Source organism: Rhinatrema bivittatum, chromosome 1 (assembly GCF_901001135.1).
Source record: "Rhinatrema bivittatum chromosome 1, aRhiBiv1.1, whole genome shotgun sequence".
Lineage (NCBI taxonomy): Eukaryota > Metazoa > Chordata > Amphibia > Gymnophiona > Rhinatrematidae > Rhinatrema > Rhinatrema bivittatum.
The window spans coordinates 654,477,111-654,498,062 of NC_042615.1; the positions used below are offsets into that span (position 1 = coordinate 654,477,111).

Genomic DNA, 20,952 nt, shown 5'->3' on the forward strand with positions numbered 1-20,952 from the left:
TCTTTGGCCTTGTCGTAGGTGCAACAAATTAGTGCTTGCCACGGTATGCCACCCAGGATCATCAAATGTTTGCCGGAACACAGCCACAAATCGAGACAGTTCCTGTAAGAGAGAGTCTGATCGCTCCCACAAGGGAGAAGCCCAAGCCAGCTTCTTCCCCTCTAGGTGAGACAAAATAAAGTTGACTTTCGTTAATTCATCTTGAAAGATGGAGGGCTGCAGAGCAAACTGCATGTAGCATTGGTTGATAAACCCTCTGCAGAGCTTGGAGTCACCATTGAAACGAGGTAGAGCTGGAAGAGCCAACAAGGCTCTAGGAGTGGAAGGAGAAGGCTACTGGTGAGAGGAAGCCAATACTGGAACTGGGTTGCTGGATATGGCATCAAGCCAAACATGTAGACGCTTAAAAGAGGAGGCCAGAGCCTCGAGAAACTGTTGCTGTTCTTGTACCTTTGAGGCCAGGCCAGAAATAGCCTGGAGGGCACACGGCTCCACCGAGTCCATGGCCTTTGCAACCTGTTACGCCAGAGGTGGACCCTTGGGCCGAGGTGGGGTTGACACAACCCGTAGGAGGGATCCTATGGGTCCCCACCATCGGCAAGCGAAGAGGTCTGATGGACGGAGGCTGACTGGCACTTCACCAATACCAGCCCTCGTTCCCTGTGGATTGAGCCTTTGGGTGCCGGGGTTGGCAGGACTTAGGTGGGCTTCCGTCAGTTGTCGTCGATGGAAAGATCGAGGTCAGCCCAGAAACAGCAGCAGGAGAGAGTGACAGTCTGTATTGGATGAGGCAGAGTCCTGGAGACACGGGCACCAATAGAACCAAAGTCAGACAGAGGGTGCCTAAGCAAGAACAGGCCAAAGCCTGAATAGGTCAGGTCCAGGACGTTAACTGAAGAAGTGTCGTAGGGAAAGCTGGAGTCAGGGCTGGCGGCAATCTGGAAGCAGTGGCAAGCAAGTCTGAGGTCTAGACGAGGAGAGAGTCAAGAGCGAAGTCAGGCAATGCAAAGGTCTAGGCCTGGAGAGAGGCAACAGAATAGTCAGGAAATGCAGAGGTCTGGGTCTGGAGAGAGGCAACGGCGTGGTCAGGCAAAGCAGAGGTCTGGGCTTGGAGAGAGTCAATGGCGTGGTCAGGCAATGCAGAGGTCCAGGCTTGGAGAGAGTCAATGGCGTGGTCAGGCAAAGCAGAGTCAAAAGTCCATGAAGGCAATCCGAGGAAGGGTTGAAGATCTGGAATGCAGGAATGAGGAAATCAGGAACAGGAGTCAACGAGGATCAGGAACCAGGAACATGGAGAATCACAAGGAGGCAACGAGTACTCGACCAGTGAGGAGACCTGTTGCAAAGGCAATCTTAGGAAGCGGAGTCCGGACTTAAATACTTGAACTCCGCTGACATCATCATCCGGGGCCACAGCACGGTTACCGCGTGGGTCCTACTTAAGCCTTAGAGATGCATGCGTGCCTAGGGAGCGGCGTGGCACTGAGAGGTGATGTTTCTCCGCGGGCCACACAGAGAGGCCTGACGCTGAGCACCAGGATCTGTAGCTGAGCCAGAGGCACCAGGGGCGGCCCGAGGATGGAGCCGGCGGCCTACCGCTGCCAGGGATGAGGGGCCATGCACTGGATTCACTTGAGAGAGGTAAGGGGGCCGAGCCACGAGTCTGCTGCGGCCGGCATGCATAACAAATATAATCAGGATGGAAGTCTTTAGAAGGCAAATAAAAATAGCATAATTGTATGGATGAATATTCTCTTCTGGTCTGGTTCAGGGATAGAGCAGAGGGTATTAATAAATTATCTCTGGTGGCTTTGCCCACTGTATGCCCAAGTATCTTTTTCTCAAGCCATGCCAAATTTTTATTATTTATTTATTTATTTAATGTCTTTTTTATACCGATAACCGTTCACACATCGTATCGGTTTACAGTTAAACAGGAACCATTGGGCAGAACCCTTACATATAACATTGCAAACAGGTTAACTTTTGGGCAGGGCCCTTACATAAAATTGAGAACAGCAAAATCACTATATACATATCACCAAAACTATATACAAAAGATAAGTATATAAATAGCCGAGTCAAAGTACAAAATCGATAGGCATACAACGTAATCCAAGAAATAAATCATAAGTCGCGTATCAGATTCTAGGAGAATCACTTATTTAATCAGTAAGGATTTATGTAATGGGAGGTGATGTGTGGTAAGCTTGCTTACCACACATCACCTCCCATTACATAAATCAAATAGGTGTTTCTGTACCCCAAATATCTCCCAGATGGACATTGTTACAATAGTTGGTGTTTGGGAAAACCAAATATATGGTGCTATTCTACAGAGGCCCAAAATTGTGGAGTGAATTGACTTCCTAGAGAGTAATCCCTAAGGAGGAGCTAGTCTTTAATTTTGCTGGCAAATAACTTCCAACTTTTTAAATGACAGGTTTGTAATGAGGTGGGAAAGAAGTATAGTACTTATAAAATGAAGAGGAAAGCATCACAGTAGAAGTCCCATAATAAACTCTAGCAGGAATAATTGAGGAAGGGAGGTAAGGCTACTGTTTTATGCACCTAAGAAAAAATGCAGTATATGTATCATTTTTAAATCATTCTTGGTTTTTGTATTCTTTTTATCATATTAGCAATTGTAAAGTATTTTGCTTATATATGAAAGACAATGTATACTATAAAAACCATATACATAATATAAAATAGCCTAGTAACTGTATTAGATTAAGATCTGTAGTTGTGGGGAAGGTTAATGGATAATAATTAATGTGACAGAGTACAAGGTCTCTCCATTTTTCCATGTACTCCAACTTAATAAAATGATTGTATCTCAGGAATACTTAACTATGTTGTATTATTTTGTTTAAAAATCAATTTCAATCAATCATTCTCACTACTTATCATACAGAAAATATTAGATCCACATCCTGTTACATATAAAGTAATTTAGTTCTGTCATTTTAAAGTGGTCTAACATTTATCACAGAAGTACAACATTGCTTTAACTTCTGCCATGATTCTTTTTGAGTGCCGCACTGCATTCACTTACGTATTCAAATACCTGTCATCTTCTACAAAGACTGACAAATGTTTGATCAGGATCACTTTTCTAGTCTGGTTCTATCAAGTATTGAATTTTCCTAGCTGCCTGAATTATCACAAGCATAAACTGACAAAAATGTATTAATCTATTGACTGACTATTCCTTTGAGCTTCAGGAATTTGTTTGCAGACTTGACCTTGGAACTATACTATTAATATATATATTATGGAGAAATATTGGCTTTTAGCAATTAAAAGATTGAGGGGACTCAATAAGTGTTATGTAAATATATGGATGAGTGACACCATCAATATTATAATTATAAAGAAACTAGACAATTTAACCTTCTTTAATACTCCATATTCACAAAAGTTAAAATTTTTATTACACAATTTCCAAACAACATTGGTTATCAATTATATAAAAAATATAAAAACATCACAATACAAAACCATTCATACAATACCATTCATACCATCCATTTCTATACTGCTCTTCACTGCTCGCTTACCATTTCAGGGGAATGTGTTTATCGCTGAAATAACAGATTTTTATGGTTCTTCTTGAAAAGATGCTCAAGCCGATAGCTTTCCAACAAAGGCTGAATTTTAATGCTGTTTACCATGAAATATGACGAACATATTTAGAGCCATTGATGATGGAAAACTATCGACTTGAGCATCTTTTTGTGAAGAAGCACAAAAACATGTTATTTCAACGATAAACACATTCCCCTGATGATGCTGAAAAAGAGGCCTTTGTAGGGACTGAGCCAAAAATATGTTAACAGACTATGCTGGGATTGAGCCGAGAAGACCATGTTAAGAGTTAAAGCTGCAAACGCATCTAATAAATAAATGGCACAAAGAATACAAGGCATTATACTTAGAAAGCGACTATAGTGGCATAGTTTTTTGAAACAAGTATACTTTTTTGAAACAAGTGTAAGGTTATTGAAGATGAATATGATTATGGTTTAGTTGATTCTTATGAAGGTTTTATGAAATGGTAAGCAAACAGTGAAGGGCAGTATAGAGGTGGATGTTATGAATGGTATTGTGTGAATGTTTTTTTTTAATGAAGAATGTTTGTTTAATATTGTGATGTTTTTATATTTTGCATATAATTAATACACACAGATGGAGAGTAGACAAAGTAAACAGTCCAAAGACTTCAGTAGAGTTATTCAAACAGAAAGTCTTTTCTTGCTTTATTGTTTTATAAACGGCTGCTCCACAGGCTCAATACAGTATACACAAGTTGTCAATCAGGTCCCCCGACACGGACCGTGTTTCGCTCAAAGCTGCATCGGGAGGGACTAAATGCAGTGTATAATTTCAACCACTACAAATAAAACAAAAATTGCTTATTACATAAGGCATAACATAGGACTGTAAAATAAGGGCTAGTTAGCAATTAGCACCGGGACACATACCTTACGCATAGTCAAGATTTAGTTCTATGGAGAGCAAGTAGTGCAAACAGAAACACAAATTTAAAGAGCTATGTTTTGGCGCGAAAAGGAGGCACCAATGAGAATGCACCAACATGGAATACAACAGCCAATCAGAAAACATCAAAGAACTTACATAGTACAGTCAAATAAAATGAAACCATTCTATTTTGTTATTCAATCCCTTTGGAGATAAACAATCCAATTTATATATTCACTTCTTTTCCCTACGTATTAAAATTTCTGCGAAATTCCCCCCCCCCCCCCATGTTGGGGGAGGAATAACATCAATAACAAGAAATTTTAGATCAGATTCTATGTGGGCGTGGGAGATTCAATGAGGAACCAATGGTGCTGTTTCTCGACCGGTTCGGATGTTGGACCAGTGTTCAATAATTCTGGTACGTACTGACCTAGAGGTTTTGCCCACATACAATTTGGGGCAGGGGCAAATAATCACATAAATGACCCCTCGTGAAGCACAAGTTGTAGAGAAATTCAAATTACAAAAAAACTGAGAGATGGGATGTTGAAAAGTGGTGCTAGAAAGAGATGTGGACATACTGAACAAGGCAAAAAACCAGAGTGAATGGCAGTGTTAGAGGGACTAATATCAGTAAGTTGGGAGTGTACTAATATATCCCTGAGATTATGGCCTCGACGAAAAGTGATCGTAAAGGAAAATTGAGACAATCATGTGATGCCAAGATGGACCAATGACATTTAATAATGGTTGTTAGGTCACGGGTATGGGTTGAAAAAGGTAAGATATAATTGATCCAACCGTCAGAAGACCGAGTTTGGGGAATAAACAAAAAAATCACGGTTAGCAAAAAGTGCACGTTTGAAAGTCCTTTGTAAAACTCAGTGGGGATACCCTCTTTCTTGAAACTGTAGAATCATCTGCTTAGCTTGATTAACAAACTCGGACTGGGATGAACAGAGGCGATAAAGCCTTAGTAGTTGTCCCACTGGTATATTCTTTCTTAAATGGGAAGGGTAATGACTGTCGAATTTTAACAATGTGTTGTGGTCTGTACTTTTTCTAAAAATAGTCGTAGAAAAAATACCAGATGATAAAGAAATCGGGATATCCAGAAATGCTATACTGTGAGGGCTAATACAAAAATTAAACTGTAAGTGTCTATTATACGAGTTTAACCAATCAAAAAACATATAGAACTGTACATCAATGCCCGTCCAAATCAAAAGGATGTCATCAATGTACCACTTCCAAAAATGAATAAAAGATGTCCAAGGCGAAGGGTAAAGAAAAACTTCTTCGAATATATTCACATAGAGATAGGCAAGGCTAGGCGCCATGGTGGCCCCCATGGCGGTGCCTTTAACCTGTTGGTAAATGATAGATTCAAATAGAAAATAATTTCTAGTCAGAGCTAATTGTGACACTGTTAACAAGAATGCAGTAGAAATACGAGTGGGGGTAGGGCGTAAATTCAAAGTTTCTTCAATCACAATCAGAGCTTCATCCTGCGGGTTATTGGAATACAATGTTATATCTAAGGTGATCAAAAAACAAAAGTCCGGGGGGGGGGGGAGGGGGGTAGGAGAATCATGAAGAAGCGTAATCAGATGATTAGAATCCTTGATATATGAACGACCTAAAGGGTTGTATGAATAGGTCTACAAACTGTGAAAGAGGTTCTAATACTGAACCTATATCGGATACAATAGGTCGGCCGGGGGGATTCTGTAAGGACTTATGCATTTTTGGGAGAATGTAAAAGGAGGGAATGCGTGGAAAAGGAACTTGTAAAACATCAGCTTCACAGAGGGTGATCTGGTGTGAGTCAAAGGCTTGTTGTACAATGTTTCTAATCAATGACTGTAATTCTGCAGTGGGGTCATTAGGTAAGGGGAAGTAATATTCGTTGTCCTGAAGTTGGCATCTTACTTTATTAATGTAAGTTGAACGGTTTAAAACCACCACACCACCCCCCTTATCTGCTGGCTTGATAACTATAGAGGCATCACTGGCTAAAGAATTGATGGCACTTTTTTCTGCTCTTGATGTATTGTATTGTGTAACCTTCGGATAAAGGGGTAACTGGTCAATTTCTGATAAAACTAATTTTTCAAAAGTGTGGAGAACAGGATCAGGAGGACCTGGAGGAATCCAACGTGATTTCTTACATCATATGGAGATATCATGGGTGGGTGGAGAATTCGTGAAAAAACATTTAATATGCAGGGAATGAAAAAAATGATATAAATGTACTTGTATATCAAAAGAATCATAAGGTACAGTGGGGACGAAGGATAGTCCTTTTCGCGCCAAAACACAGCTCTTTAAATTTGTGTTTCTCCATAGAACTAAATCTGGACTATGCATAAGGTATGTGTTCCGGCACTAATTGCTAACTAGCCCTTATTTTACAGTCCTATGTTATTCCTTATGTAATAAGTAAGTTTTATTTGTAGTGGTTGAAATTATACACTGCATTAGTCCCTCCCGATGCAGCTTTGAGCAAAACACGGTCCGTGTCGGGGGACCTGATTGACAACTTTTGTATACTGTATTGAGCCTGTGAAGCAGCCGTTTATAAAACAATAAACCAAGAAAAGAGTTTCTGCTTGAATAACTCTACTGAAGTCTTTGGACTGTATACTTTGTCTACTCTCCATCTGTGTGTGTGGATTATTATTGGAGAGTAGCATTTCTACTTTGTTCATTATTGGCATATAATTAATAAACAATGTTTGGAGATTGTGTAATAAAAAGAATGTAAACTTTTTTGAATATAGAATATTAAAGAAGGTTAAATTATCTGTATTCTATATGATTATAATAATGATGGTGTCATTCATTGATACATTTACATTATATTTTCAGTACTGTATAACAGTATATACAATTAACTTGTTATACTGGTTTCTTATCCTCATAGATAAAAACTGAATGCATTGATGGCATGTGATTTACACAATAGATTTCACTTAGATATTAATGATTCTGAATCATTCTCTCTTTGGTGAATTTGCACATTCTAGTGTAAGAACTGCAAACCAAAGATGAGCAGCTCCTGTCCCTTAAAACTGCAAATTGTTATGCTTTTATAACTAACGGACCAATACAGTAAAAACACGGGAGAGCGCACGATTCTGTATTTAAATGAGGCCCGGCGGTAAAAATGGGTAAAAGGAGGCGCTAGGGACACTAGCGCGTCCCTAGCGCCTCCTTTTGGACTGGAGCGGCGGCAGTCAGCAGGTTTGACAGCCGACCCTCAATTTTGCCGGCATCAGTTCTCGAGCCCGCTGACAGCCACGGGCTCGGAAACCGGACTCCGGCAAAATTGAGCATCCGGTTTTCGACCCGACAGCCACGGGCCAACTTCAAATTTTTTTTTATTTTTTAATTTTTTTACTTTTTTTACCCTTCGGGACCTCCAACTTAATATCGCCATGATATTAAGTTGGAGGGTGCACAGAAAAGCAGTTTTTACTGCTTTTCTGTGCATTTTCCCAGTGCCCGAAGAAATTAGCGCCTACTAGGGATGTGAATCGTTTTAGGACGATTAAAATTATCGTCCGATAATTTTAATATCGTCTTAAACCGTTATGGAACACAATACAATACAGATTCTAACGATTTATCGTTATAAATCGTTAGAATCGTGAGCCGGCACACTAAAACCCCCTAAAACCCACCCCCGACCCTTTAAATTAAATCCCCCACCCTCCCGAACCCCCCCCCCCCAATAACTTAAATAACCTGCGGGTCCAGCGGCGGTCCGGAACGGCAGCGGTCCGGAACGGGCTCCTGCTCCTGAATCTTGTCGTCTTCAGCCGGCGCCATTTTCCAAAATGGCGCCGAAAAATGGCGGCGGCCATAGACGAAAAAGATTGGACGGCAGGAGGTCCTTCCGGACCCCCGCTGGACTTTTGGCAAGTCTCGTGGGGGTCAGGAGGCCCCCCACAAGCTGGCCAAAAGTTCCTGGAGGTCCAGCGGGGGTCAGGGAGCGATTTCCCGCCGCGAATCGTTTTCGTACGGAAAATGGCGCCGGCAGGAGATCGACTGCAGGAGGTCGTTCAGCGAGGGTTCCGGCGCCTCGCTGAACGACCTCCTGCAGTCGATCTCCTGCCGGCGCCATTTTCCGTACGAAAACGATTCGCGGCGGGAAATCGCTCCCTGACCCCCGCTGGACCTCCAGGAACTTTTGGCCAGCTTGTGGGGGGCCTCCTGACCCCCACGAGACTTGCCAAAAGTCCAGCGGGGGTCCGGAAGGACCTCCTGCCGTCCAATCTTTTTCGTCTATGGCCGCCGCCATTTTTCGGCGCCATTTTCCAAATGGCGCCGGCTGAAGACGACAAGATTCAGGAGCAGGAGCCCGTTCCGGACCGCTGCCGTTCCGGACCGCCGCTGGACCCGCAGGTTATTTAAGTTATTGGGGGGGGTTCGGGAGGGTGGGGGATTTAATTTAAAGGGTCGGGGGTGGGTTTTAGGGGGTTTTAATGTGCCGGTTTTTCGATTTTTCGATTTTTAACGATTTTTCACGATTTTTCACGATATTTTACCCCCCCAAACGGCAACAATACGATTCCCTCCCCCTCCCAGCCGAAATCGATCGTTAAGACGATCGAGGACACGATTCACATCCCTAGCGCCTACCTTTGGGTAGATGCTAATTTCTGAAAGACAAATGTGCGGCTTGGCTGCACATTTTGTTTTCTGAATCGTGCGGGAATACCTAATAGGGCCATCAACATGCATTTGCATGTTGCAGGCGCTATTAGGTTTGGGGGATTGGACGCGCGTTTTCGGCCCCTTACTGAATAAGGGGTAACGCTAGCGCGTCAAAAACACACATACAGTGGCGGGTTAACAGTACTGTACTGTATCGGCCCGTAAGTATGTAATGGGGAGTGAAGGAAGGGGGAACGTTTAGTCCATCATGACACTGAATTGAGTAAATTTTGCATTGCCCCTTACTCTGTGTATAATGGACTCAGATTCAGTAAACTAGAAATGGGTAGCTCTACTGCTCTGTGTCAGAGAATGTTTTCTAAAATTATCTTTTTAAATAATGCATCATTCTGGTAGCATTTTATGGACCAACTTTAGAATTATCCAAACACAATGAGGTACAGTATATGAGTTTTCAAAATCACATAGGTCCCTTATTCAGATGTTATTTCTTGGTTTTTTTAATCAAATGTTTATATAACACATTTTGTTAGTTACCTACAAATTTTACATTTTAAATTAAAAATGTAAATGCAGTCTTAATACATTTCTTGTAATATCAGTGATGTCATTTGACATCATTTTGCATACTGAGAATCATGTATTTTTATCTCTCAGATCTTATGTCCAGATTACGAGGCGATATTTCTGTATAATAGTGCTAATGATCTTTTTAGAAGTTTTAATTTTGCTTTTATTAAAGTTTTGTGAATTACTTAAATAAATATTGCATTATTCAGAATAATTTATTTAAAAATTACTTATTAATCGCTTTCCTGATAAGAATCTCTCAAAGCGATATACAACATAGAATATGATGTTACCTTTGTTATTTTTCAGAAAATAAGTTACCAAAATGTGAAGATCAAGTCTGTTTCTCAGAAGGAGTCCATGGAAAAGATTCTAGCTTGACCGAAGCAATCTTTACTGTGTTGTCTTATTGCACATTAGCACCCCAATCACTTGGAAGTGTTCTAGAGAGATACATGGATGAAGTGCAGCTATGGGAATATTTATGCAATATGAAAGGTATGAAAGCTGTTTAGTAAAAGTGTTGCAATGTGTCTAGACTGGTTTAGAAATGATCATTCTTATTAGCTGTGAGTCATTCATGACATTTTTTATTTTTTCCATCAGTTCACTTTGAAGAAGGTTAATTTCAAGTTGCATTAAAATATACAATATTGGGAATATTTGCTTCTACCTTATTCCTTACTCTCACATTGTCAGACAGTAGAATTCTTGAAATATCTTTATTTGAGGTGCCAAAGTAACATATCCCTGAAGGAGAATCTGGCAGTCATTTTTTGGAAGTTGCCATCACCTTCTTTATGATGGATTTTGACATCATGTACAGTGGTTTATCACCTCCTCTCAGCTGGATTCATAAATTTGGGAGAGTTGAAATCAAGGGGAAATGACATGCTAACTGAACAAGCAGTTAAGGAACAACACTGAAAAATGTGAGAATGCAGTAATATTGAGGTGAGTAAAGGTTAGTTCTTAAAGTAGACGTGCCTTTTATTAGGGATGAATTTTGGTTTTTTATGACAAGCAGCTACAATGAACCTTACTGGTGGGTCATGTGACCTATTCTCACTTGTGGTGTCAGAGAACTCTGAAAGGTTTCCCAAAAACCTTGAGCATGTGCTGGTGGTTTTCTGTGCACCATTGGACCTGCCATTTATCAGTTGTTCTTGAATCCTGCTGCTCATCAGTTATTCTCTAATACCACTGGACTGCTGCTGTCACCATTTTAGGCCTAAAACTGGTGGTGGGGGGAGGGTCCACCTTTTTGGCACTGCATGTTGATTCCTTTGCAGTCAGGACTATATTATTTTTCTATCATAGTATTACTAGTTAGGTTTATGACCATTTTCAAAGTTTACTTTCTTTTTCTTCATCACTGCTTCAGTTCGCATAATCACAGCTTCAGCTCCACTAAGCAGAATTCAGTACTTGCAGTTTTATCAAAGATATTTTCCTCTCAACATATCTTCTTTTTTTTTTTTTTTTAATATACATCTTTTGCTTTTCTACCAATTGTTTTTTTGGACTATGGTCAAGAAGCAAGCCAGCAGATTCAAGGGGGTGTCTAAAGTGTATCCAAACTTATGATCCATGAAGAGTGCCACAGTTGTTTATGTGCAGGCAATTACATCTCCGCAAATGGTCTCTGTGCAAAGATGTTGTGGTTCAGCTCCAGCAGGAAAGGCTCCAAGCTTTTCTTTGTGTTGTCAATAGGTGAAAGCTTCAAATTGTCCTCAAAGTCTGCAAAAACGTGCCAGAGAACCAACCAGTGTTATGCTGGCAGCCAGACCTTGATGAAACAGCCTTCAGCCTCGCCAAATACTTAGCCTGAGGATAGGCAACAGAGCAAGAACAAGGCCCAATTCCCCCATTTCAGTCACTATTACACAAGTTTGCAAGTCTAAGCAGGTGAATGCCAATCCTTAAGTGGCAACATTAGCATCTTAGTATTCCCTGTTTCCATTAGAACATAGTATTTAAGACCTGGATGTGGCCAAAGTAGTCAGGCAAGGCATAGGGGTCACGGCCTCTAGGCATCTTTCATGGCAGGTTTTTCCCCACTGAGAAAGTTCCATGGTGGTCCAATAGAATTGGGGAGAGTGAGTTTGAAGCCATGGTATCCCAAGTACCACCAGATGAATAGCCTTGTCCAGGACTAAAAATTAGATGGTTTCAGAATACAGAGATCCAGTGCGAAGGCAAAGTGGCTGAGTGGTAAAAGAGACCTCACCAGGTAAAGGCTCGCTGTGTATGGACGACAGTAGTAGTGGAGTGGGTATCCGAACTGTAGGGATTCGTAGGTGTTCTACGAGTTGGCGGAGTATGAAGTTTCCGCTTGCCCTGGAATCTCGAGGGCTAGTGTGTGGAATTCGAGGGCCTCTGAAATAATAGAGACTGGAAGTGTCAGTGGAGGAGACGGAGAAGTTAGACCTAGGAAGAGTCCTCCAGCAGATCCTAGGGCTGCAAGTTTCCCAGTGTTCTGGATTTGCTAGGGAGTTAGCAACCTGTTGTGGGTTAGACTGCAGAGTTAGCAATCTGTTGGAAATCTGTTGCTTGATGGGAGGAGCAGTCAGATAGGGGGAGAAACCTGTAGAGAAAGCTCTGTTCTCACAGGACAAGCAGGATGGTAGTCCTCACATATGGGTGACATCACAGGATGGAGCCCTGTACAGAAAACTTTTCTGTCAAAGTTTCTACAAAGTTTTGACTGACACTGAGTGCAGTGAGCATGCTCAGCCTGCAGTTATTCCTGTGAGCCGCAGGTGTCTCCCTCAGTCTTCTTTTTTCCGCTCTGCAGTAAGCATAGTGGTTAGGAGCTCTGTGAGAAATTCTAACACTTTTTCCACACGGAAATACTTAAACTTTTACTTCACAAACACTTTTCCCTGCACGGGTCTCCCTTCGCGTACGTTTATTCGACACTTGGTGAGTACTATGCCCTGTTTTTTCGGTCGGTTCCTGTCACCTCCCTGGCCTGCCAACTGACTGCAGCCTTCCCGCTCCCTATGTTGTCAGCTAGACACACATAGCCTGTGACACTGTGCCTGGTTATTAGCTTCCACGGTTTCCGTTGCCACAAGAGCCCCTGTTGATTCAGGTCTTTTGATTTCCTCGGTACCCTCGTGTAGTCTATGCCCCCATCGGTACCCCCTTCAGACCGTCCTGGACTCTTAGATGCCATCGGTACCCCTCCCCCCGTGGTACTCTGATGCCATCATCCCTGCATCGTTTCTATCAGTGCCATCCATGTTTTTTCATCCATGGCACTGATTTTTCCTTGGGTTTCATCAGTGCCATCATTGCCCGGATGGATGCCATCGACATACACCTTGTCTCATCGCTGGCATCCATGCTCGGGTCAATGCCACCGCACCCGGAGCACTTCCCTCGATGCCAGGGTCATTTCCCTCAATGCCATCCTTTCTTTTATGGATGCCATCAATGCCCAGGTCCTTTCAATCGATGCCCAGGTCTATTCCATCGATGGGCATCGATTCCAGGTCGATTCCATCGATGGGCATCCATGCCAGGTTGATTCCATCGATGGGCATTGATGCAAATGCAAATTCCATGGGTGGCATTGATGCCAAAGTGGATTACATTGATGCCAATGTCAATTCCATTGATGGAGTCCATGCCAACATCGATTCCATTGGTGCCCATGTCAGTGCCATCGATGCCCATGTCCGTGGCATGGATGCCTTTGGTGCTTGAGTCGACCCAATCGATACTGTTGATGCCCGTGGCCATACTGTCAATGCCCGTGGCCATGCAATCGGTGCCCACGTCGTTTCCATCTGTGTCTTCGACGTTCCTGTCGATGCGGTCATCGACTCTATCGATGCCGGTATCATTTTTCCGTTACCAACGATGGTTTTTCGATTAATCAATGTCACATTGTTCCCATAGATACCTACACCAATGCCATCAGTGCTCCGTCACTGTCATCATTGCTCTGGCTGAGTCATCGACGTTTTTTCATATATATTTTTGACGATACCCTCGAGGCCACTTCGGCCGCCATCGACACCATCAATACCGACATACCACTGCCACATGATGCCCTCGCCTAAACACAGTGCTCCATGCTTTGGGTTCTTATTAAAGCCCCGTATTAGCCTACGACACTACATAGTGCCAGGAGCAGTGCAGGCATGCTGAAAGTCCGTCATCAGTCGCCATCCAAGACAGCGAGGGCATCCATCTCGGCGCTGGGGAAAGACTGGGCCGAGGACCGTGGCATGCATCGTCACCGACATGGTGTGACCGTCCACCACCGACGCCATCCAACACATTGATGCTATCCTTCTCGATGTTGGACAATGCTCGGACCGAGCAACATCACCACTGCCATCGGCACTGTTCCGCACAGTTTTGGCAGTCCTTGGTGCTCCAGAAACACCGGAACAAGCTCCGAAGAATTCTGCACTGGCGTCACGAGACATTAAGCTGCTGCAATGAGGGCCAGGTTCACGAGCTCGTTACTCGGCTCCCCTGTTCCCGAGGCATGCCCCACTGACATCAGTGGGGGATTGTGGCCCTCCACAAAATACTACTGTGGTTGCGCCAGCCACGCTCAGCCTGTCTCCTCTATACCTGCGCCACCACACCAGGCATCAGAGTTGAGACGGGCGTCTACTCCCTCGATGACTCCTGAAATCCACGGAGCCAGCAATCCTCACCAGCTTGCCCTTCAGCAATCCACGTCGGATGGTAAGTACCTGCTTCTGTGGCATTCCCATTGAGATGTGTTCTCTAATTCGAGCCACATGGTTCGAAAAGTTCTAGGTCATGTACCTTCCAAGAATCATATTAGTGTCACATATCACTATGCCAGCTATGTCAGCCACAATACCAAGAGAAACTCTCTATCATTTCTTTGGGATTGCATCAGGGCATCCTCTTTTTTTCAGCAACGAGGCTCTGTACTGATTAATGCTCTGGCTTCTGGTTCCTGCTTCAGAACCAAAGCTCCAGGTGCATTCGCTGATCTGCTAAACATGAGATCCAGCAAATGCTGCCTCAAGTGCAAGTCCACCTCTAAGCCTGATGAGAGGTCTTGATGTCTCCTTGTACAGCACACAGAAATGCGGGTAAGACTTTACCGCTCACACTCCCATGGGAGATTACATTTATTTATTTATTTATTTTAAGTCTTTTCTATACCGTCGTTTGGTGGTGACAGTCACAATGGTTTACATTAAGGCACATAACAGTAATGATACTACCATTTATCCGTTTACATAGGTGCCATAAGGATCGGTAACATAATTTGTTATCAATGTTAGATGTTAAATGTGATTAATCATGTCCATATCTTTCCTTCACAGTTTTAATAACAGATCTAATTTTACAAATGTAACTTTTCCATTAGTCATGGTGTGCTATGAGTTAAAACTACACACTTAGTGAATTTCTGCAGTGTGTATGGTTGTTTAAATAATCGTGCTTTGCCCATTCCTGGCTTCTATTCTCCCTTCTCTTTCTGGAAGGCTTGTTTAAATAGCCAGGTTTTCAAACCTTTTTTAAAGGTTTTATTGTCCTTTTGCAGTCTTAAATCCAGGGGCATGGAGTTCCATAGTATGGGTCCTGCCAAAGATAGTGCCCTCTCTCTTACTTGTGTTAGTCTTGCTGTTTTGACTGATGGTATGGTCAGAAGGGCTTTGCTTGCTGATCTTAGGTTTCTATTAGGGACGTGTACTCGGAGGGCTGTATTTAACCAGTCTGCGTTTTCGTTATGTATTAATTTACGTATGGTGCACAATGTTTTGTAATGGATTCTTTGTTTGATCGGAAGCCAGTGTAGTTCAATCAGTGTTTCCGTGATATGTTCTCTTTTGTTTTTACCGGTTAAAACTCTTGCTGCTGTGTTTTGCAAAACTTGTAGTGGTCTTAGTGAGGTGTATGGTAGGCCTAGTAGAAGTGCATTACAATAATCTGTGCTTGCAAATATCAACGCTTGTTGTACTGATCGAAAGTTAGCAGTTGTTAGGAGTGGTTTGAGTCTTCTGAGTACCATGATTTTAGCGTATCCTTCCTTTACTTTCAGAGATATGTGTTGTTTTAAGCTTAGCTCAGTGTCAATTATTACTCCGAGATTCCGTACTTTTTCTGCAAGTAGTATTTGTTGGTTGTTTTTGAGTGTGATAGGGCTTTGTTTAATTTCTGTATTTTTTCGTTCTAAGTGTAGGAATTCAGTCTTCTCTATATTGATTATTAATTCCATTTGGTTTAGTAGTTGTTTGATGATATCTAGATACATGTTGGCGATGTTTAATGTTTTCTCAATTGTATCATCGATTGGTAAGATTAATTGGATATCGTCGGCATATATATAGTGTGTGATTCCTAGACCAGCTAGCAAGTGGCATAGTGGTAGCAGGTATATATTAAAAAGTGTGGCGGAGAGGGTGGATCCTTGTGGTACACCTGTTTGGAGGTTTATTCTTTTTGATGTTGTGTTTTTGATTTGTACTTGAGATATGATCTAAACCATTTGATTGTTTTGTTGTTTAGACCTATTTCTTCTAGTCTATTTAAAAGTATGTCATGATTTACCGTGTCAAAGGCTGCTGACAGGTCGAGCATCACTAGAATGTAATGTTTGCTGTTATTGAAACCTCTCATGATGTTATCTGTTAGTGCTAGTAGAAGTGTCTCTGTGCTATAGTGTTTTCTAAAGCCATGTTGTGAAGGATATAGTATGTTGTTGTTCTCTAGGTGTTCTGCTAGTTGCTTTTGCTACATGAAAGATAGTTGCCGGGAGTGCCCATGCCATCCCAGGCACGCCATGAGGGCTGGCGTGTGGAAGCGGAGGCCGCCATTCTGCCCAGACTTGGAACTGTGTAGAAATAGGAGGAGAGCAGCATAGGTCACAGCCACCTGTGTCCAATGGGCGCAACAGTACCCCCCTTCTTAGGGCCCCTCCCAGGGGGATTTGGCTTCCTGGGATGAGCAAGGTGGAAATGATGTAGAATTTCTTTGTCCAGTATGTTGGCAGCAGGCTCCCAGCTGTTCTCCTCTGGTCCGTACCCTTCCCAGGAGATGAGGTACTCCCAGTGTTTCCCTTTTTTACGCACATCCAGGATATCATCCACCTTGTAGGTGATGTCATCTTCAGCATCGAGGGGTTGTGGATCAGGAGTCTTCTGAGAAAACTTGGATAGGATAAGTGGCTTCAAAAGTGAAACGTGAAAGGCATTATGTATTTTCATTGAGGGTGGTAACCTCAAGCTATAAGTCAAAGGTCCCAAACGTCGGAGGATAGTGAAGGGTCCAATGTATTGAACGGCAGGGCAGCAGATAGCTCACCAGCATCACGCAACGCAATTTTGAAACGTTTCGTCACAGCGACATAAGAACCTCTCATGAATTCCTTGTGCCGGAAAGAATAACATCCGACTCCCTGAAGAAGGAGGTTTCTTCGAAACACCGCGTGTCGGACATCGTTGGATTCCTTCACCCAGCCGGTTTTCCACTTGGTGCATGGACTTTACTTGTGGGCTAGTACCAGTAAAATTTGGACTGGAGGGTTGCGAACACATCTCACAAGATGGGTCTAGTTAACTAACATATGGAAAAGGGGGCATCAGGAAATAATTCCTTCAATGAGCAGGATCTAAAAGGTTAATAGAACATTAGTGAATTTACAGTTGACTCTATTAGGTTAGATATTCATTACTATGAAATCTGCTCTTGATTAGTATTCAAGCTGTGCGAAGAAAGATTCCAGTAGTTACAGATATTTTATCAAATAAAAAGCCTGACTTGTTTTATATAAATGAGTCTTGGCTGCAAGAGACAGATATTGTTTTACTTAAACAACTCGAAATCTCTTATTATCAAATTTTCTCACAACCTAGATCTTTGAGGAGAGGAGGCTTTTAATTATTGCTACAAGAGCTTTGAATTTGATTATGATGACCATTGTAACTGTTGAGCAACTTGAAGTGCTTGTAATGTTAAATGTTGATTGGGGAATTTGTCTTGTATATGCCACACCCAATCTTTTAAATACTTCTCTTTCTTTGCTAACGGATATGCTATTATCCCTTGATGCTAATAAAAAATATTTTTTTGTCCTCCGAGATTTAAATCTTCATTTTGATGTTCTCCCATTGTCAGATAGTTGTGTTATGCTCGTGGACCCTTGGGCTGGTTGGGACAGAGGATGGAGTGCTGTGAGGTCTGCAGCAAGTGACCCAACCAGGAGGCGGTACGGAAAGCCGGAGTGCTTTGAGATGGTGGACCACGGAGGAGTCCTATGCGACCAAGAACTCTGCACTCACTGAGAGGAAGGCAGACGCTGGACCCCGGTAGTCGAAGAGTCTTCACCCTGGAGGCCGGTACTCCCCCGAAAGGAGCCCTTAGGCTCCTCTTGGGGGAGTACCGGCCACTGGGACTTTTGGAGATTCATCCTGGAAGCCGAAGTCCCCCCAGGAGGGGCCCGTAGGGACATGGCCGCTGGGACTTAGGCGACTCCCTGAAGGGGGAAGATGGTCCAGATGCAGGCGCCTCCTGCAGGTCGTGTGTTCCGGATGGCTGGCGCCTCCAGCAGGTGGTAGGTAATCCAGAAGTCGGTCCAGGAGTCTGAATCCAAAGAGTGGTCCGCAGCCAGTCCAGGGGTCGGTGTCCAGAGAGCGGTCCAAAGCCAATCCAGGGGTCAAAGTCCAGCGAGCGGTCCAAAGCCAATCCAGGGGTCGAAGTCCAAAAGAAGCAATCCAGTGAGGAGGGCAAGGCAGAAGCGGGACGAAGAGAGAACCAGGAGCGTAGCTACAACAGGCCGAAGACCAGGAACCTTGTTGCAAGGCACAGAAGAGAGCTAGTTGCAGGGTACTTGTACCCTGAGGGCGTCTGACGTCATCTTCCGTCCAGCAGAGGTTTTCCCGCGCTGGCCCCTTTAAATGGGGCTCCTCCCCACGCACGTCAGGGGGTGGGGCCAGCCGCGCCGGAGCGTCGGCATCTCTCCCGAGGAGGGAGAGACGCGCTGGAAGGCCTGCAGGCCTGGGGCCTGGTGGAAACGACCCGGGGAAGGCTCGAAACGGCCCGGGCCGCCCCCGAGGTAAGTGGAGGGACCGGGGCACAGCCCGGGACCGCAACAAGTTGTGAGTTCATTTCAAATACTATGCATGACATGGGATGGTTACAGATTATCAAAGTACTCAAAACTTGGCCATTCTTTAGATCTGATTCATTCTTGTTGGTTTAATAACTTTAATTGTACTTATATCAAACTTCCATGATCTGATCACTTCCTAATAAACCTACATGCTTCCCTCATCAAATCATCTCATCCAACCTTACCGCATGAAGCGATTGTAAAGAAACACCCTCACATTGAAGTGAGTAAGCTTAAAGAGTAATAGATTCCTCAACTTACAGATATTGCTGTGACATCTACTGAGGAGGCTGTTAAGTGATGAAAGATATCTGTACAAAGTGCTAAGATCACATTGTGCCAATTAAATGCAAGACAATTAGATGGTATAAAGCTGCATGGTTCAATTCTGAACTTACGTTAACCAAGCAACAAGTAAGATGCCTTGAGTGTCAGTGGAGATCTTCTAGTGTAACTGATAAGGAAGTGTGTTTATGAGAATTAGATATTTTTTTAATAAAAGCTGACATGGTAAATTGTGTGTATTTTTCCTCCCAAATTCAATTGGCAACTATCCGCTTCAGAGAGCTCTTTCATATTGTAAAATGTTTTGACTTCATCTCCCTCTAACATTTCAAAGAAAAATCTATTTAAATGTGGAATTGTTTGGCTAGATTTTTCGTTAAAAAATGTGAGAAGTCAAACCAGTTTATTAGCACTCCTCCCCATGTATTATTCCTGAAGATGATTTTTGGTCACCAGTCTTATGAGATTCATTTCAAGAGATCTCTGTGAAAGATATTGAAATTATTGCTGACATGAAAATTAATTTTTCCCCATGATGGAATGTTGTAATACTCCTGTAAATGTATTAAGAAATAAGTTAGCAAAATTTCTTACTTCTTTTGTCAATCTTTCCTTTAAGGAAGCCTGTGTCCCTGATACATTAAAAATTGCTGCTGTGCAGCCCACTTTAAAAAAAAATCTAATCTAGACTGTGGTGATTATCATAATTATTTCCCTATCTCAAATCTGCCTTTTCTTTCAAAAGTATTAGAAAAAGCTGTTTTGAATCAGCTGGAAGTACTCGATTAGGATCATGATATATTAGATGCACAACAATATGGGGTAGATTTTAAAACATTGCGTGCGCATCCATGTGCGCATGCTACCCGGTGAGCACACATGGATATGCGATTTTATAACATGCGCGCTTGTTATAATATGCCGGGTCGGCGCACACAAGGGGGGGAATATTTTTGTATTTATGTGCAGTGACGCATCGGGGCCTTCCCCAGTTCCCTCCCAGTCCGCTCCAATTAAGGAGCGGACTGGGAGGGAACATCCCAACTCCCTAGCCTGACCTCCCTTCCCCTTCCCCTATCCTGCCCTCCCCCTATCCCTATCCTTAACTCCCCGAAAATCATTAACTCACCTATTACGCCTGCTTCTGAGCAAGAACAAGTTGCGCGCGCTGGAATTCGATCCCCCCCGGCTCAGCAGCAAATGGCTGGGTGCCTCTAGCCCCGCCCCACCCCCCACGACCGTCCCTTTCACTAATCCCAGGATTTACATGCGTCCTGGGGGTTTATGCACTTGGCCGGGGCTTTGAAACTTGGCCCGGAACACATAGGTGATTTAAAATCTGGCCCTAAGGTTTTAGACTGACTCATAATATAGAAACCCTTCTGCTCTCCTTAGTTCTTTTTGGTATTCCTGGACCTATCAGTTGTTGCTGTGGACCCTTGGCCTGGTGCAGGATTGGTATGGCCCTCTGGTCAGACCCAGAGAGCACCTGCCACCAGGAGGCGGAGCACATGAGGAGACAGAGGCTAGCTGGAGCTTCGCCAATAACAGTCCTTGGGTACTCAGATCACCTGGACTTAGGTGGGCCTCAGAGGGTCTCCCAGAGAGGTAGCGGAGGGGTGTGCCCACCACAAGCAAGGGTGCATGGCTGATGCAGAGAGGTTGGACCAGACCCGAACTGGAAGCTCCGGAGACCTCAGGGAGGTAACAGTTCAGGGAGGTTCTCCAGGCGAGGCAGGCATCGCCTGCGGGTCTAGTCAGGTGAAGGACGCGGGTGGATTCCAAGCAGCTTGGTCTGGTAGTCACAG

General features: G+C 43.4%; 1 protein-coding gene across 4 annotated transcripts in view; it reads left to right on the forward strand.

Annotated features, from left to right (window-relative positions):
* Positions 1 to 20,952, forward strand: part of KIAA0825 (KIAA0825 ortholog) — a 1,025,579-nt gene that overhangs the window by 514,172 nt on the left and 490,455 nt on the right. For all 4 annotated transcript variants that reach the window (XM_029573181.1, XM_029573174.1, XM_029573199.1 and 1 more), the window contains one exon: positions 10,051 to 10,239. In XM_029573181.1, coding sequence (XP_029429041.1) covers positions 10,051 to 10,239 — 189 coding nt within the window. The remainder of the gene's footprint in view (positions 1 to 10,050; positions 10,240 to 20,952) is intronic.